General features: G+C 36.3%; 1 protein-coding gene across 1 annotated transcript in view; it reads left to right on the top strand.

Annotated features, from left to right (window-relative positions):
* The window catches only part of LRRC1 (leucine rich repeat containing 1), a 118,340-nt gene that overhangs the window by 36,811 nt on the left and 66,886 nt on the right, over nucleotides 1–14,643 (top strand). Inside the window, exon 2 of the mRNA XM_006926431.3 lies at nucleotides 7,611–7,728. Within this exon, the coding sequence (XP_006926493.1) occupies nucleotides 7,611–7,728 (118 nt within the window). The remainder of the gene's footprint in view (nucleotides 1–7,610; nucleotides 7,729–14,643) is intronic.

Genomic DNA, 14,643 nt, shown 5'->3' with positions numbered 1-14,643 from the left:
ACTTTGCCATCAGCCTGTTCTCCCATGTCTACGGCTGTCCCCTCCATTCAAGTTCTCAGTAAAGTAATGCTGTCCTAATCCATCTTACTTTTAATACAAGTTTCTCTTCTCCAAACCATTGTAAATAACTCTACCAGCTTTATCTACTCTTCTGATCAAAGCACAATAAATAAAATGTTCCTTTACAGTTTCAAAGTGATTCACCTCTGAGCTATTTTAATTATTGGAGGTGGAGGTACCCTTGGAACATTAATTGTTAGCGTTAATTAATGGCGACAGCTTGATAACATGAAAGTACCTTGAAAACAGTAAAATATATTAACCAGTGAGAGGATAAAGTTATTAGTAGAGGCTAGAAGACAGCAAAATTGGAAAGGGAAATATTTCAAGCAAAGTCAATTATAAATATCTTTATCCTGAATGCTCAAGTATGCATGCTAACCTCAGTGAAAACTGATTTGCTTCATGGAAATTGATCAACCTGTGTTTTTTTTTGTTTTTTTTTTTTTTTAGGGCCACATAAGGAAAAGAGCACTTCCTTTTCTGTTGCATAAAGAAAGGGTATCTGTGCCTCTGAATTATGAACTGATTAAAAATACATATTTTAGAACAGGAGACTTTTTTTTTTCTTATAGCAAATAAATAGTCAAGGAAATATATTTCTCCCTGCTTCATATTGTAGAGGAAGTTGCTGGTTTTATTTAGGGATTAAACCTTTTATCTCACTTCATATTTATTGTTACCTGGCCCATGTGTGGATATAAGCTTTCTAAATTGCAAATATAAATAGTGTGTGGATATAAGCTTTCTATATTGTAAATCAGTGTTTCAAATTCTTAAATATTTGTGACTTTCCTGAATTTCATTCGATGTCTGTCTGAAAATTGCTTAAAAATTTTGAATCGCTAGTTGAATAGACAGTGTAGTTAGTCTTTTTTGAATTTTACTAGGACTGCCCTGCTTCTGGGTGATACCTCTTCCTTTGTCTCCAAAACTGGACCAAATCTTTTTTTCTTTATGTCTTTTTGCTAGATCATATTGTAAACTTGTATCAAATTTCTGTCTATTGCTTTCACTGTCTATTTCAGCCTTTCACTTGCCTAAGGCTTTATTTGGAGTTAGGTCTCTATGTCCATGATCCTCTAAAAGTTGATTCATTTCCTTATCTGTCTCGATTTCTTTCCTTTCATGTCTGCTTTCTCTGCCTGGATCAAATTGGCAGCCACACTGCATATGTGCTTTTACATGCACGTTTCATTAGCATGCTCTTTTCTTTCGCTCTCAACTCGTTAAACAAGATGGAATACAGCATTGGCACTTATAACAGTTATCCTTTTTCTAGCCTAAAGTCTCCCCTCCCCTTTACTCTTCTTACTAGAATATAGTTTCACTAATGTTTTTTGTTTGCCAGATAGTCACCTAAAAATGTGTTACTCTACAATCTTCCAACATGGTTGGGCTTTGGAATTTTCCTTAAAGAATGTTATCAACTGGCAGCAGTGTCAGAGAAGCCATGTTGTTGAACTTCAGTTTTCTCATCTATTAACCGGAAGAAAAAAAAATTTACCTCATTGGTGCATACAAGGATTCAGTTAAATAAAAGTATTCATGTATTCCTAGCTTAGTCTTTTATTACCAAAAGAGAGTCCTTCTTCATTTGATGCCTACCAATTCTATGCGTGATTTGATGTCTTTAAGATGTAATTCATATACTATACAATTCACTTATTTCAAAAGCATGATTCAGGGTTTTTAGTATATTCGGAGTTGTGCAGCCATTACCACAATCAAGTTTAGAATGTTTTCATCACCCTAAAAGAAACTCCATACCCACTAGCAGTTATTCTTTATTTCCCAGGCAACCACTAATCTACTTTCTGTAATTTTAAGCATTTTAACCCCATGCTTAATATATTGTGTGCTAATAGGATTTTCATTTTTCTTAATGGTATATTGAAGGTTTTGAAATTCAATCCTATAATTTTTAGAAGTAAAAAGAGCCCTTTGGTCATTTAATGTTTATTTTTTACACAAGAAAACAGGACCAACAAAGCCAAGTGATTTACCCAGGGACATTCCCATTCCACACCTCTTTACCAAAACACTCTAAAAAAGTGTCTTATTAATATTTAATTTTATTAATTTTTATTTTTGAGTGTTTACTAAAACCCATTTAAATTCAGATTCTTGATGTGAGATATGATTATTTAAATTTTCTGCTTTGATCAATGGATCCATCCACTCTTCTGAATATTTCGTGGGCTTTTCCCTCTATCAATAACCTTCTCTTGTATCAAAAGTCATATCTTAGCCAAAGTTTACTCAATGTATTATTGTATTTTTTGTTTAAATTTCCTTTAGAAAAGTCATTACTCTGTGATCAACCATAGAATTTTCTAGGATAATGTCTAGTTTTAATGTGTGTTTCTTCGTGGCGTACTTGTGGTTCCTACCTCATTTTGTGGTAGATTGTTTAACCTACCAGAGTTCTTCCATTCCATGCCTCTTTTCAGTGTGATTTTTGCTGCTCCTTCCATCTATCAATAGAGACTATTTCAGTACTTCTCTGAATACTACAGGAATGACATGGTGTAAATTTCAAGGTCCAGGCTACAAGAGTCCTTGCAGCCTCTTGCTTTGCCCCTTTGGATGCTGCTTGGAGAACTTCATATAGAGAAGCCACTTTATCATAAGGGAGAAGACAAAAAGCCTTGTGGAGAAAAAATGCCCTCCAACTGACAGCTAGCACTAATTACCAGGCTATTAGAGTGAGGCCAGAATGGACGGTCCAGCCCTTCTGACCTTCCAGCTGAATGTAGTTGATTGAGTGAGCTCAGGAGACAGTGGCAGAGGAATTGCCTAGCCAACCCACAGAAATGTGAGAGTTGAAAAAAATGGTTTTTTTGAGTCACTAAGGTTGAGATGTTTTGTTATGCAGCAAAGGCTAACTAATACATGTAGGTATCAGCATTGTGGCAACATTGAGATGATTAATGAATCTAATCCCTGTAAAGTCTTTAGTTCACTGCCAAGAACAGAGAATCTGTTAGTAAAGGTTGACAGCTGAATATCATAACGGCAGTAGCATTATAGTTACTGATATCATTGTTTTAGTCACTGTGGTCACTTCTCTTCCTCTTCCAGATATAATGCCATTGTTTTCATTATCATTAATTCTGATGAGTTGAAGAATTTGACCTCTTTGGTGCTAATTGGTATTTTCTTTCATGGTTAGTAAGTAGTTTTTTAAAAAACTTTTCTTATTATGAAGTAAAGCACATATGTAGGAAATGCATAATGTGTAAATGTACAGCTTATAACAAATTATAAAATGAACACCTGTAACTACCATTCAGAAACTGAACATTGCCAGGACTCCAAAAGCCCATTGCATGCCCTTCGTGGTCACAGTCCTCTCCCTCACACCTAGATTTTATATTAATCACTAACTTGATTTTATAGTAATCAATTCTTTGCTTTTCTTTATAGTTTTTGCCACCTCTATATGCATCTCTTAAGAAAAGTTGTTTAGTTTTGGTGATTTTTTTCAAACATTATATAAGTAGGATAATGTATATATTCTTTTGTATCTGGATTTATTTGGTGAATATTATTTCTAAGATTCCTTCGTATTATGATTAACAGTAAGCTTTCATTTTCATTGCTGTTTAGAATTTCATTGTAAGAATATTCTATCAGATCTACTATTGATGGGAGTTTGGGTTATTTACAGTCTTGGGCTATTATGAATAATTCTGTCAAGCACAATCCTGCATGTATTCTGGAATAATATTTGAGGGATTTTTGAAAAAAGATATACATCTAGGAGTAGAATTTCTGGGTAATAAAGTCACAGTCACTTTTTATAAATCTTATAGAAAAGAACATTGTCAGCTGATTCAAATGATATATACTTTAATAACTGCTAATCTTACCTAGAGATTAGAACCATTGACTTACCATATCTTTACTAAGGAGATTGACCAAAAAGGTAGTTCAGACCAGTAACAAGAGGAGTAGAAATGTCATAAGAGTTATGTAGGATGGAACTGGGTCAACATTTAGTGGAAAGGTTAGAATGTCTCCAGAAGGAAAATCTAGTAAATTTGGTATCATTACAGCTTAAGCATTTTTCAGAAGTTTAATAACATTCTTTACACTGTTGTCCTCCAGGTGAATCTGTAACAGTGGTTTATGCTTTCTCTATGTTACTGAGACATTTGGGCAATGGGAGAGACAATTGACTGAATATCATAACTGCAATGGGAGAGACAATGGACTGATTGTTCAGTCCTAAAAGAGCTGTGTCCTCTTTTAGGACTGAGATTTCCTTATGTCTCTTTCTAAGAAGAAGGGAGGTACTAACACTGTATCAAAAGAGAAGGAAAAAGAACCTTGTCAAAAATGGAAAATGGGAAAAAGAAACATTTTGTTCAGTCGGAGACTCTATAGCTACTAAAAACAATGGTGGTATAAGAAGACTTAGTATAGCCTAATAAGCCAAGGCAAATTGTTGTTTTTTTGTTTTGTTTTGTTTTGCACATGATTGTACAAAATGTGCTCTAACTGGGCCAGTGTGCTATAATCAAACATGGTATAGCTGAAGAATGGTGTCTGTGTGTTCCATCACATGATCGCTCTGCACTCAGGCGCCCTGCCAAAAACAGCTACATGAATTGTTCTTCATGTGCCCTGGCTAATCTCAAAGAGAAGATAGAAGGTTTATAGCCTGTTGAGTTTTTTTTTCTTTTCCCTGCCTATCTGAAGAAATTGAAAACTTAAGGATTTAATAAAGTCTTAGTGGTATTGTGTTGGTCCTATAACGAAGATAGTATATTTAAAGCATTTGGATGCCAAATTAAGATCCCATCAGGATAATGAGGGAAGGATTGAAGAATTACTGTTTTCATTTTGGGATCCTGTCAGATAGGGTTGTTTTTACATCTGGCATGTGCTTCCTAAGTTGAATAAAGTAGTATTTGTGACAGACTCTATTTGAGGATGCTTTTAACATGCAGAACAAAACTTAAATTTGCTTGCGGTTATGATTTCTTTTGGATGTGGGAATTTGTAGTCTGTCATTTCCACAGACATAGAACTAACTTATTATTTATTCACTGTAGATCTAAGTACCTTATTGACTTGATTTCTGCTTGTATTACTTCTGAATGGTCCTTGAATATATGGAATTGGTGATGGTTTTTGTGCTGTTGCTATTACATCTTTCCTGGAAAAGAAAGTGAGCTTTTCATGCTTGAGTAAACACATTGATGCATTATGAAACTGTCAGACTCTTTGAACAATTGGCATAAGCTCAATTATTCAAATATGTGACTCTTTTGAATGGCTTTTATGTCAGCTAATGCTTTAGTACAACCAGCATAAAGAAATTTCAATACCTTTCCTTAAGAAATTAAATCTTAACTGTGTGATTAAAGAAACCCAAAGGATTAGTCCTTTTGTGGAGCACCTTCATTATCATATACAGCTAATTGGTAGCAGTCACTCACTGAGATTCATAGTTCATTTTTATTTTAAAGTATCTTTTTTGATAAAAATAATTTAAAGTTGTTTATGCATTTTCTTTATACCTGGCAAAACTTTTTTCCCCCTGTGTTTTCTTCCTATCAACATGCACACACCCTTTTTTACATAGTGTGCTTACAATTTCATTTTCTTTTTAAATTATATTTTCATAGTAAATCTTATTCTAGTAGTGTGGCCTTTATAGTAACCATTTTTGTGGCTTGCTTATTATTGAATCATTTGTTAACATACTAGTCATTTCTCTTATTTGACATGTTTTTCAGTTTTTCATGTTTATTGATGATAGTGCGCAGACATACTGTGCATTGTAGCTTGTTTTTCTTATTTTCATTTATATTACAAGGACAATGTTCAAAGTATCGTTATGTCAGTGGACTTGAAAACTTATGTTTTATGCATTGACCAATTGCTTTCCAGAAGACAGTTCCTTCTTTTTGATTAAATAAGTATATAGTTCCTTTTACTAAATAAGTTAAAAAGATGAAGCTTATTAAATATTAGCATTCTTCAAAATTATCATTTGGAACCCCCTGTAATCTTAGTGGAGACTTTTTCCTTTGTAAATTTGGTTTCTATTTTTAGCAAAGTAATAGATGCAAATGGTTTTTAAAAATCCAATAAGCTGTGTGGTGTGACAGTGGAGAACAGCAGTCTCTTGCCCTCCCTTTTCCCACTCCAGTTTCTGGCTTTGAGAACCTTCAGCTCTCTGATGTTTCTATTGATATTTGCCTTCACTTGCTAAATGGCTTGCTTTTACAGTTTGATGATGATTATTTGTTTTTACTTTTGGTTACCCATTGATTTCTATGGAAGATGAGGCTTTAGCTCTTACTGTTTCTTTCCTATCCTTGTGACATTGACATAACATAAATTTTGGTTTATCAATATGTAGATATTAAAATATAATGACTGTAAGTATTGTTCATAACCAAATCTTATGTTTATATTATGATTATATCTTCTTATACTTTATATTTTCCTGGAAATTAATAACTTCCTCCTCTTTTTCCTTGCCTTTTCTTTCTGTTTCTAATTTATCACCAAACATTCCTGATTCTAATTTATCATCAAACAAATCTTCTCATTACTTCCAAACATATCAGATAATCCCTCAGATGTGTTTTTATTTTTTGTTGTTGTTCAAAACTTTCCTCTGAGAGCCTTCATGTTTTCTTCATTGTGGACTGGTTGCTGCTCCTAGGGCCTCTTGCTTTGCTGACATCTTGGAATTCCCTTCAGTAATTTATCCTAGGCATTTCCTTCATCCCTGTTTTGTTGCTTGTCTGTTTCTGGGTCTCAGATCCTGCTCCTTTTAGATTTACTTCTATATTTTGGTGGATTCCTGAGAAAGGTACAAGGAAGATAAGTTTTTTGAGACTATGCATATCTGAAAATGTCTTTATTCTGTCATCATACTTGATTGATAGTTTCTCTGGGTATGCAGTTTTAAGTTGGGAATAATGGTTTTTGGAATTTTGAAGGCATTGTGTGTTGTGTTAGAAAAGGCATTGCGCCATTGTCTTCTTACTTGTCGAGTCCAGTGCCATTCTGCCATGGTTAATGGAAGTATCTAGTGCGAGTTCTTTTTTAGATTTGTCAAAATAATGTTTTCTCGACCACACATTTGGGGGATAGTTATATATTTTCTGACACATAGTAATTCCTTTTAAAAATGTCTTTAAAATATTTTATTCTAATTTTCACATGTTTAACATTGCAGATTTAACGTCAATTTTCATTAGCAGAAAATGTGACCACCTACTGGATAGCTTAAAGGAGTACTTAATTATTTTCCCTAAGTCACTTATTCATTTTTAAAACATTTCTTTTTGAGATAATTATAGATTAGATAGAGAGTTGTAAAAATAGAACAGAGATGTCTTTTATACTCGGTTTATCCCAGTGTTGACATCTTTATATAACTAGTACAGTATCAAAATCAGGAAACATATTGATGCAATTCTCACTAATTTTTAAAAGACATCGTTTTAGATTTAATATTGGATAAAAAGTTTACATTGCAAATCTATGTGAGACCTATGTGAAACTGTTTTGTCTTGCAGCAATTTTTCCAGCTGGTCAAATTACGAAAGCTTGGACTTAGTGATAATGAAATTCAGCGGCTCCCTCCAGAAATAGCAAACTTCATGCAGCTGGTGGAACTTGATGTGTCCCGAAATGGTAAGAAAAAGATTCCACTTGAATTGTCCATTTGTCTCTTTTGATGCTGGGGGCAATTTTTAATAAACATAACTGGATAAATGTTATCGACGTGCTTTTCCTGATGGTTATGGGAAAGTTGTGTATAAGTATAAGTTTTGGGATGAAATTAATGCCATTATCGAATATTTTAGTTAACTTACAGGTATTTACCAAAAACTTTTCATAACAGTTTTTAAAGGATAACCATCTCAAAGTAGGTTCAGTCTGACTGAGTTAGAGAATTATTTGGAAAATTAAGTAATCTAGCCCCTCATTTTACTCACATTTAGGGCTGGTGGTCATTTGTCCAGTGATTGGGGGCTGCTGAGGCTAGGGGAAACCATCCTAAGGAAGAAAGGGTTTCTTCTTCTGTGGCTCAGTTGCCTGATATGCTCCCGTGAGAATCCGCCTTCCTGCAGTGAACAGACCTGCTTGCTGTTAAGCATCTTCTGCCAGTTTGTCTCTGATTAGGTCACTACTGGGTCTGCCTACTGGAGTTTGTAGTGTATTTTTGAGTTCATTTTGATTTTCAGATTTCACTGTAAAGTTGCTTCATTTTTATTGAACATTCTAATAGGGTATTTGTGTCCCGTTTAACCTTTCACTTTTAAACGAGCACCCTAGTTTAACCTCATGTTTTGTAGCCCCTTAAGCAATGCCAGAGTGGGTTGGTCCCCATTTATTATCACATATTTGGTTAATTAAGTTAAATTGCAGCTCCCAGTGGTCCTGTCTTTGGTGATGGGATTCAGTTCTTGCAAGGACTCTGTTATAATTTCCTCAGGATAGGCCCCAGTATACTCTGAATTATTTATAAAAATGGTAATCTTTTTCTTTTTCTCATATTACATACCTGTTTTGTTTTGTGTTTTGTTTTTGCTTTCCTACAAAAATCGCTAAGCTTCTTCTCAGTGAACCTCATTCTCACGTCTTCCGCAGAAACTCCAAGGCCCAGATACAGTATTTTTGTGTGTGTGTCATTGTTATAAGGCAGCAGTGATAACCAGTACTTGATTGAAAATATGATGAAATGAAAATTGTTTTACCCCCCACATTTAACAGCTTTTAAATTGCTGTCATCTATCAGGTCCCATAAATTGGAAACTGTTGTTAGGCCAAGCCATATGTTTTTGACATAGGGTTTATTTTTCATGAGAATTATTTCTTACTTGAAGGTACTAGAAAAAGTGTAAAAAAATTATTTTAGAGGGCATGTTTTACAGTGGCTTGTTTGGTTGCAGGGGCCCCAGATCTGCTTAGGTAAAGGAGATTTGATTATAAGGACGGGAGTGGAACTGACGTTCCAAAAGCGTAAGATAATCTGACATTATCTTAGGGGTTTCATGGCCTCTGTCTGTTAGTGGTGTGCCTGCTTTTGTTTGTGAGTGCTCTGTTCTCTCTCTGCTGACCTGCTCTCTTGAAACTGGCCTCTCCAGAACCAGTTTGTTGTGGTCTCTCTCCATACAATTTTTGGCTTCTGCACCTGCTGTGGCATCTGTTTGCCAGTGACAAATTTCTCAGGATTGGTTGACCCAGCTCATCTTTTTAAGCCAACCATAAGCCATAAGCTATAGGTTGCTGGATACCCTAAAGATTGTCTGCCCTGGGACAGGGGTGGCAAACTGTATAGAGCATGGCTCTACTCCTTGGCGCAGACCTCTTGATGAGCAGCTTATCTTACACTGGAGCATGTAGATGGAGCAGGTGTCTGAGGCCGAAATTGCTTCTGAGACTATCTCCTGTATTACCTTATCTGAGATATACATAACTGGAACTGCTCTTTCTTATTTTAGCAATTATCTCAGTTGTAAAGGGTGGCTGCCTATTAACTCTGCAAGGAAGTAGAGTAAAATGGTCACTGAACTTATACAATCTGAAGAAATAAAATGGCAGTTTTGAAATTGGCATTAGAAAGGAAAATAAGCAGGGGTCCAGAAATCCTTGAGAAAGAGAAGTATTGACTTTAATTATTTGAAAGGAGAGAAAACATAGAGCTGGAAAGTTCCCAGTCCCATTATTAACTCAATTGGGATGTGATGCTCTGTAGAAAGCCGGCATCGTCAGCTGCCTGTTTTACCAGTTGCCATATGAACTTTTTTTTTCAAACGTTCATAGTGAGGAAGAAGGGTTACACACCTCCTCACATGTGTCCATTTATACCTTCCAGCATGTTGATAAATGAAGCTAAGCTTTTACTGAAGTTAGTGTCAGGACACAGAAAAGTATCCTCTCCTTAGGGTACGTAGCCTCCTCTTCCTCTTTTTTATCCTGTCCTCATTTTCAGCCTTTCCTTCTGCACATCCATGGAGTTTTGTGGCGGATTCTACAGATCTTTCGCCTTCTCAATCAGGCTGTTTTACAAATGCCGAGGGTGAGTTGACCACCCCCTTTCACTACTGGCAGAACCTTGCTCTGGCTCAGTATCATGAAGGTGTTTGTGTGTGTGTGTGTGTGTGTGTGTGTGTGTGTGTGTGTGTGGTGTAGGGGACAGTGGACAGCATGGAGGATGGCAGGGTTCAGGGCTTTCTTTGAGGCTGTGAAAAAAAAAAAAAACATGCAGATGACAGAGCAGAACAAGGTCACCATTTACTGTAACTAATAGGCACATGGATGGGTCTTGAGCTATTTCCAGGTCAGTCAAATCTCATTGTACTACCTCTCTCTCTTTTTTTTTGCAGATAAAAATCACATTAATGTGAATTTCCTAGGCAACTGAGTAGGTAAATAAAAGTCACAAAGTCTGCAGCCTGAGAATGTGAGAACCCCTACTTTATGTGGATGCAGGCCTTGGTAAGGGTTTGAGGCTTGGGGCTGGAGGCCTCTATGAGCCTCTCGTCTTGCCCCAGCTGAGGCTGCCTGATCCATGATCAGAGCTTGTTCCTTCGAGTTCCTGCCCAGTCCCTGGGTTTTAGCAGGGCTATAGCCAGGACTGACAATTGCCATTGTAGGACCTTTATTCACTTCTTTCATTCACCTTTATTCACTTCTTCGTAGGACCTTTATTCACTGATTTTCTGAAGAGCATTGCTTAACCATGAAGGAGGAAGACAGGATGTTGGTATTAGACCACTCAAGTTCATTGTATCAGTACTTGTCAAACTTAAACACGCAATGAATTACCAAAGGATATTGTGGCAATGCAGATTCTGATGCAGTAGATCTGGAGTGGGGCTTGAGATTCTGCACTGCTGAGAATCTCCAGGGGTTGCCGATCCTGCTGTTCCACTGGGCACACTGAGTAAGCAAGACCTTAGACACGACAAGTCCACTCCTAATGTTCCTCCAGCAGCTTCGTGTAGCACACATGCACTCAGCTTCTGGCACCCCTGCATCTTCCCATGTGGAAGGTGGGAAGCCTTCAGGATACTCCTGGTTACAGGGTAATATGCTAGAACTGACTTAAGCTCAAGTTGGCTTTGATTCCAAGAGCAAAATTAGACCTTTCCTGATGTTCCCCTGGCTCAAATGAGGATAAAAAGACAAGTTTTGTGTTTCACTCCAAAAAAATCTGTAAAGGAGGAGGAGAAAAGTTTTTATAGGCTCATTTCCTAGGCTGCGAGGAACTGCCAAGACTCCCAAACCCTGACTTTTGTGGCTTCGTTTTCTGATATTTCAGGCACAAAGTCAGGGGAATTGTGTGTTGTGTTAGAAAAGAGAAGAGAGAACTTAGGAAGAAAGAGGGCATTGCTTATAGGTTATATATAGGCTGTGGGGACTTTTTCTGAGGTAAAAGTAGATGCTTGCTTGGGATGAGCGCAGTTTGTATGGTTTTATGCCCAGGATGGCTAGATGTGCTCAGCAGAGAGGACTCTGGATAGGAGCCTGGGCCCTGCCACTCACCACTTAGCTAACTTTGTACAACATCCCCACTCCCGGTGCTGGGTCTTGTTCTGTGAAGGAACGGGACAAAGCCCTGCTTCCTTACAAACCAGTGCGAGGTGAGAAAAGTGACAGATTTCTCATGTTCTAACTTGGTGGATTATTTTTTAAGTCAGGAAAATAGTTAAAAAATATATGTGGGATAAAAGAAACCAAATGTTTCTCTTGAACATAGAAAAGAGGATGGAGTATATGAGATTGTTATCTGAATATGCTGTTAAAATGTCTAAAAAGGCCTATAGGCTTTGAATTAAGTTCTAAAGCAGCTTTCTGTGGTGGAATACATATGCGTCAATGCTTGAGCTTTATGTCTGTTTTCTGCTCCTGATTCTTACCTGTTCGAGGAAAATTATTCTGGATATGTGAGAAGAGTTATTACCCTATAGTACTATTTCGTTATCCAAGAATCTAGGGCAGACTTTCGTTGTGCATCATGAATCTGCCTGAAGGGTTAGTAATTTGAATTTTATAGTCTATGTTGTAATTTGACTTACATCACAGTACTATATCATCCATTTAGTTCAGTTTTTCCCAAAATGTAAGGCATACACCACTGGTACTGCTCGAGACGATTTTAAGCAGTACTGCAAAACAGCAGTTTTTAATATTGAATCATGGTGAGAAAGTTATCCAAAAATATTCCTTTTGGATTGCCTTCTATAAAATTTAATAATACTATATTGTATTTACTGTTACATTTATCTTAAGGGCGTGGTAGCCCTTACTCATGTTCATGATTTAAAGAAAATTGCTTTTTTAAAAAATAAATCTTACTCAGATTTAAAAAGATGATTTAAAAGAATGAGCTAAATAATACAGAATATATGTGCTATACCAGTATGGTAAAAATTGTGAAGATGGAACGGGGATGGCTGAAGTTACGGAACCACTGATTACTATTAGCATACCATGCCAACGAGGTCATGAGTTTATTTCACTTTTAGGGCAAGTAGTGCTGTGTACAGAGAAACATGGCCAGAGACTGTACACCCTGGCTAATTACTTTGCAAACTTGAGTTAACAAGGAACTAAAAGATAGTTTTAGTACAAATCATCGCTAGCACTAGGACAACACCTCAGAGTAAGTGGATGAATGACTTACCAGTAGAGTCATCGTCCTACAAAGTCTAGAGGCTAGACTTTGATTAAAGGCCTGAGTTAGTTGTCTCTGTCCGACCATGAGATGCTGATCAGTGTCTGTGGTCTGTAGCTCTGGGCTGTTTAATGAAATCTAAGGCTGATTTTTAAGCCTGCTAAAATGACCTTGTATAACTGTCAAGTCTTGGTGTTTCTGAGTTATGTATTGAAAAAACACTCTTTTGGCAAGCAATAAATCCAGTGTGCCTAGAAGTCTTCCTATCTACTTATGAATAATTACTTTTGCTTTTTTTTTTTTTAATAACTACATATACCTATACCACAAGTGTGGCAGAAGCCAGTTTTTACCCATGTAGACTTAAGACTTGCTGTAGTCAAGCCATTGTTCTCTCCTTTCTCACTCACTGCCTAATTTGGGTCTAAATTTAGTGATCTGTTTAGCATACTGCTCCTGTATCTGGACTTAATATTGTAGTAGGTGAGTTTGTGACTGTTAACATACTGCAGGGGACATCCAGCGAAGGGAAGCCCCACTGTGCCACTCTACCTTATGGTTGGAGAGCTAGACAGTTTGCAACCCAGAGTTTGCTTTCTTACCTTTGCAAGTACTGTCACTGTCTTATTATGAGCTCTCTCTGTTTAAACTTTTACCTTTCCTTTTGTCAGAAAGAGGGATTAATAAACAAAAAATATAATTGCCTTCTCACATTTAATTCCAGATAATATTAATTATTTTTAAAGTGGAGGTAAAAAGAAAGTGGGCTTCTGTGATGTTTTCTAGTTACCTTTCCATGCTACAGACCATTTTTTCAGGGAGCATTGTTTAAATGTGAAGATATGCAGAAACCATTTTTAAACACTGAACACGTTGGAATAAACTTTACAAATATGTTTTGGACTCTTAAGAAACATCAATGCGATTTTAGCAAATAAACCTGAAAAATCATCACAATTTCATGTTATAAATTGTTAAATCAGAATAGAAATTCTTACAACAATACTTTTACTCAAAATGTTTTTGGAACTCTTTCAGATTCGTAGTGTATTATTTTGCTTATCTTCAGACTGGTAGTTTCACTTTTTAGAATGGATTGGTTTTTAAAAGCAACCAAACATTGTTTAATGCCAACTTAGATATACTACCAGGATACTGAAAATCTTATGTGACTCAAAATCTGCCTCAGATAGCAATTTCAGAAAGTATAAAAGAGTAAACTGTTGTTACTTTTTTTGATGTTAATATGGTTAATTTTATCAGAAAAATTGTGGCTGTGCTGAATAAGTTGTAGGTTTATATAACTTTCTTTCTCTCCTGCCTTTTTTTCTTTTTAATTTGCAGGTTTATAATAGAGATGATAACCTCTGAGTTTAGAACAACACCTCTGAATATATTTTTTAGGTCAACAAGCTCTTCGGTTAGTCCCAGGTTCTCTAAATGCTTTGTCTATTTTAAGTAGCTCCTTATCTTCCTTTCTCTCTCCTCACTTCATTCAATCAATCTTTGCATTCAGTACTCTGTATTAGATGCTGAATTTTCCAAAACAATTGTGGATTTACAAAAAACAGGCTAACTTAGAGAAGCAAAAATAATTGCAGTGGCTTCTTCTGAAATAAAATAAAACGCCAGGGTGCAGAATGACAATTTCTGCTCGCTTTTTAATTAGGCAGTTTATGTAGGTATTGGTTTGACAGTTTCCAACTCTGAAAGTGATTGAGAATGAGTGTCCATGTTGCCTCATTTTTATTTCGAGGTCACCTATTTTGTCATGTGAATTTGGCTTGAGCCAAGTGATGCTGAGCCTCCAGGCAGCTGAAGGCTGGATGGCATCTCTTTATCAGGATGGTGACAGCAACATACTGCCATGACTGCAGACAGTGCTCTGAGCTCATTAATCTGGAAAAGAAACATCTTAGAAA

Source organism: Pteropus alecto, unplaced genomic scaffold (genome assembly GCF_000325575.1).
Source record: "Pteropus alecto unplaced genomic scaffold, ASM32557v1 scaffold7, whole genome shotgun sequence".
Taxonomy (NCBI): Eukaryota; Metazoa; Chordata; class Mammalia; order Chiroptera; family Pteropodidae; genus Pteropus; species Pteropus alecto.
The sequence above is the reverse complement of the archived record's forward strand: the minus strand, read 5'-3'. Positions and strand labels throughout refer to the sequence as shown.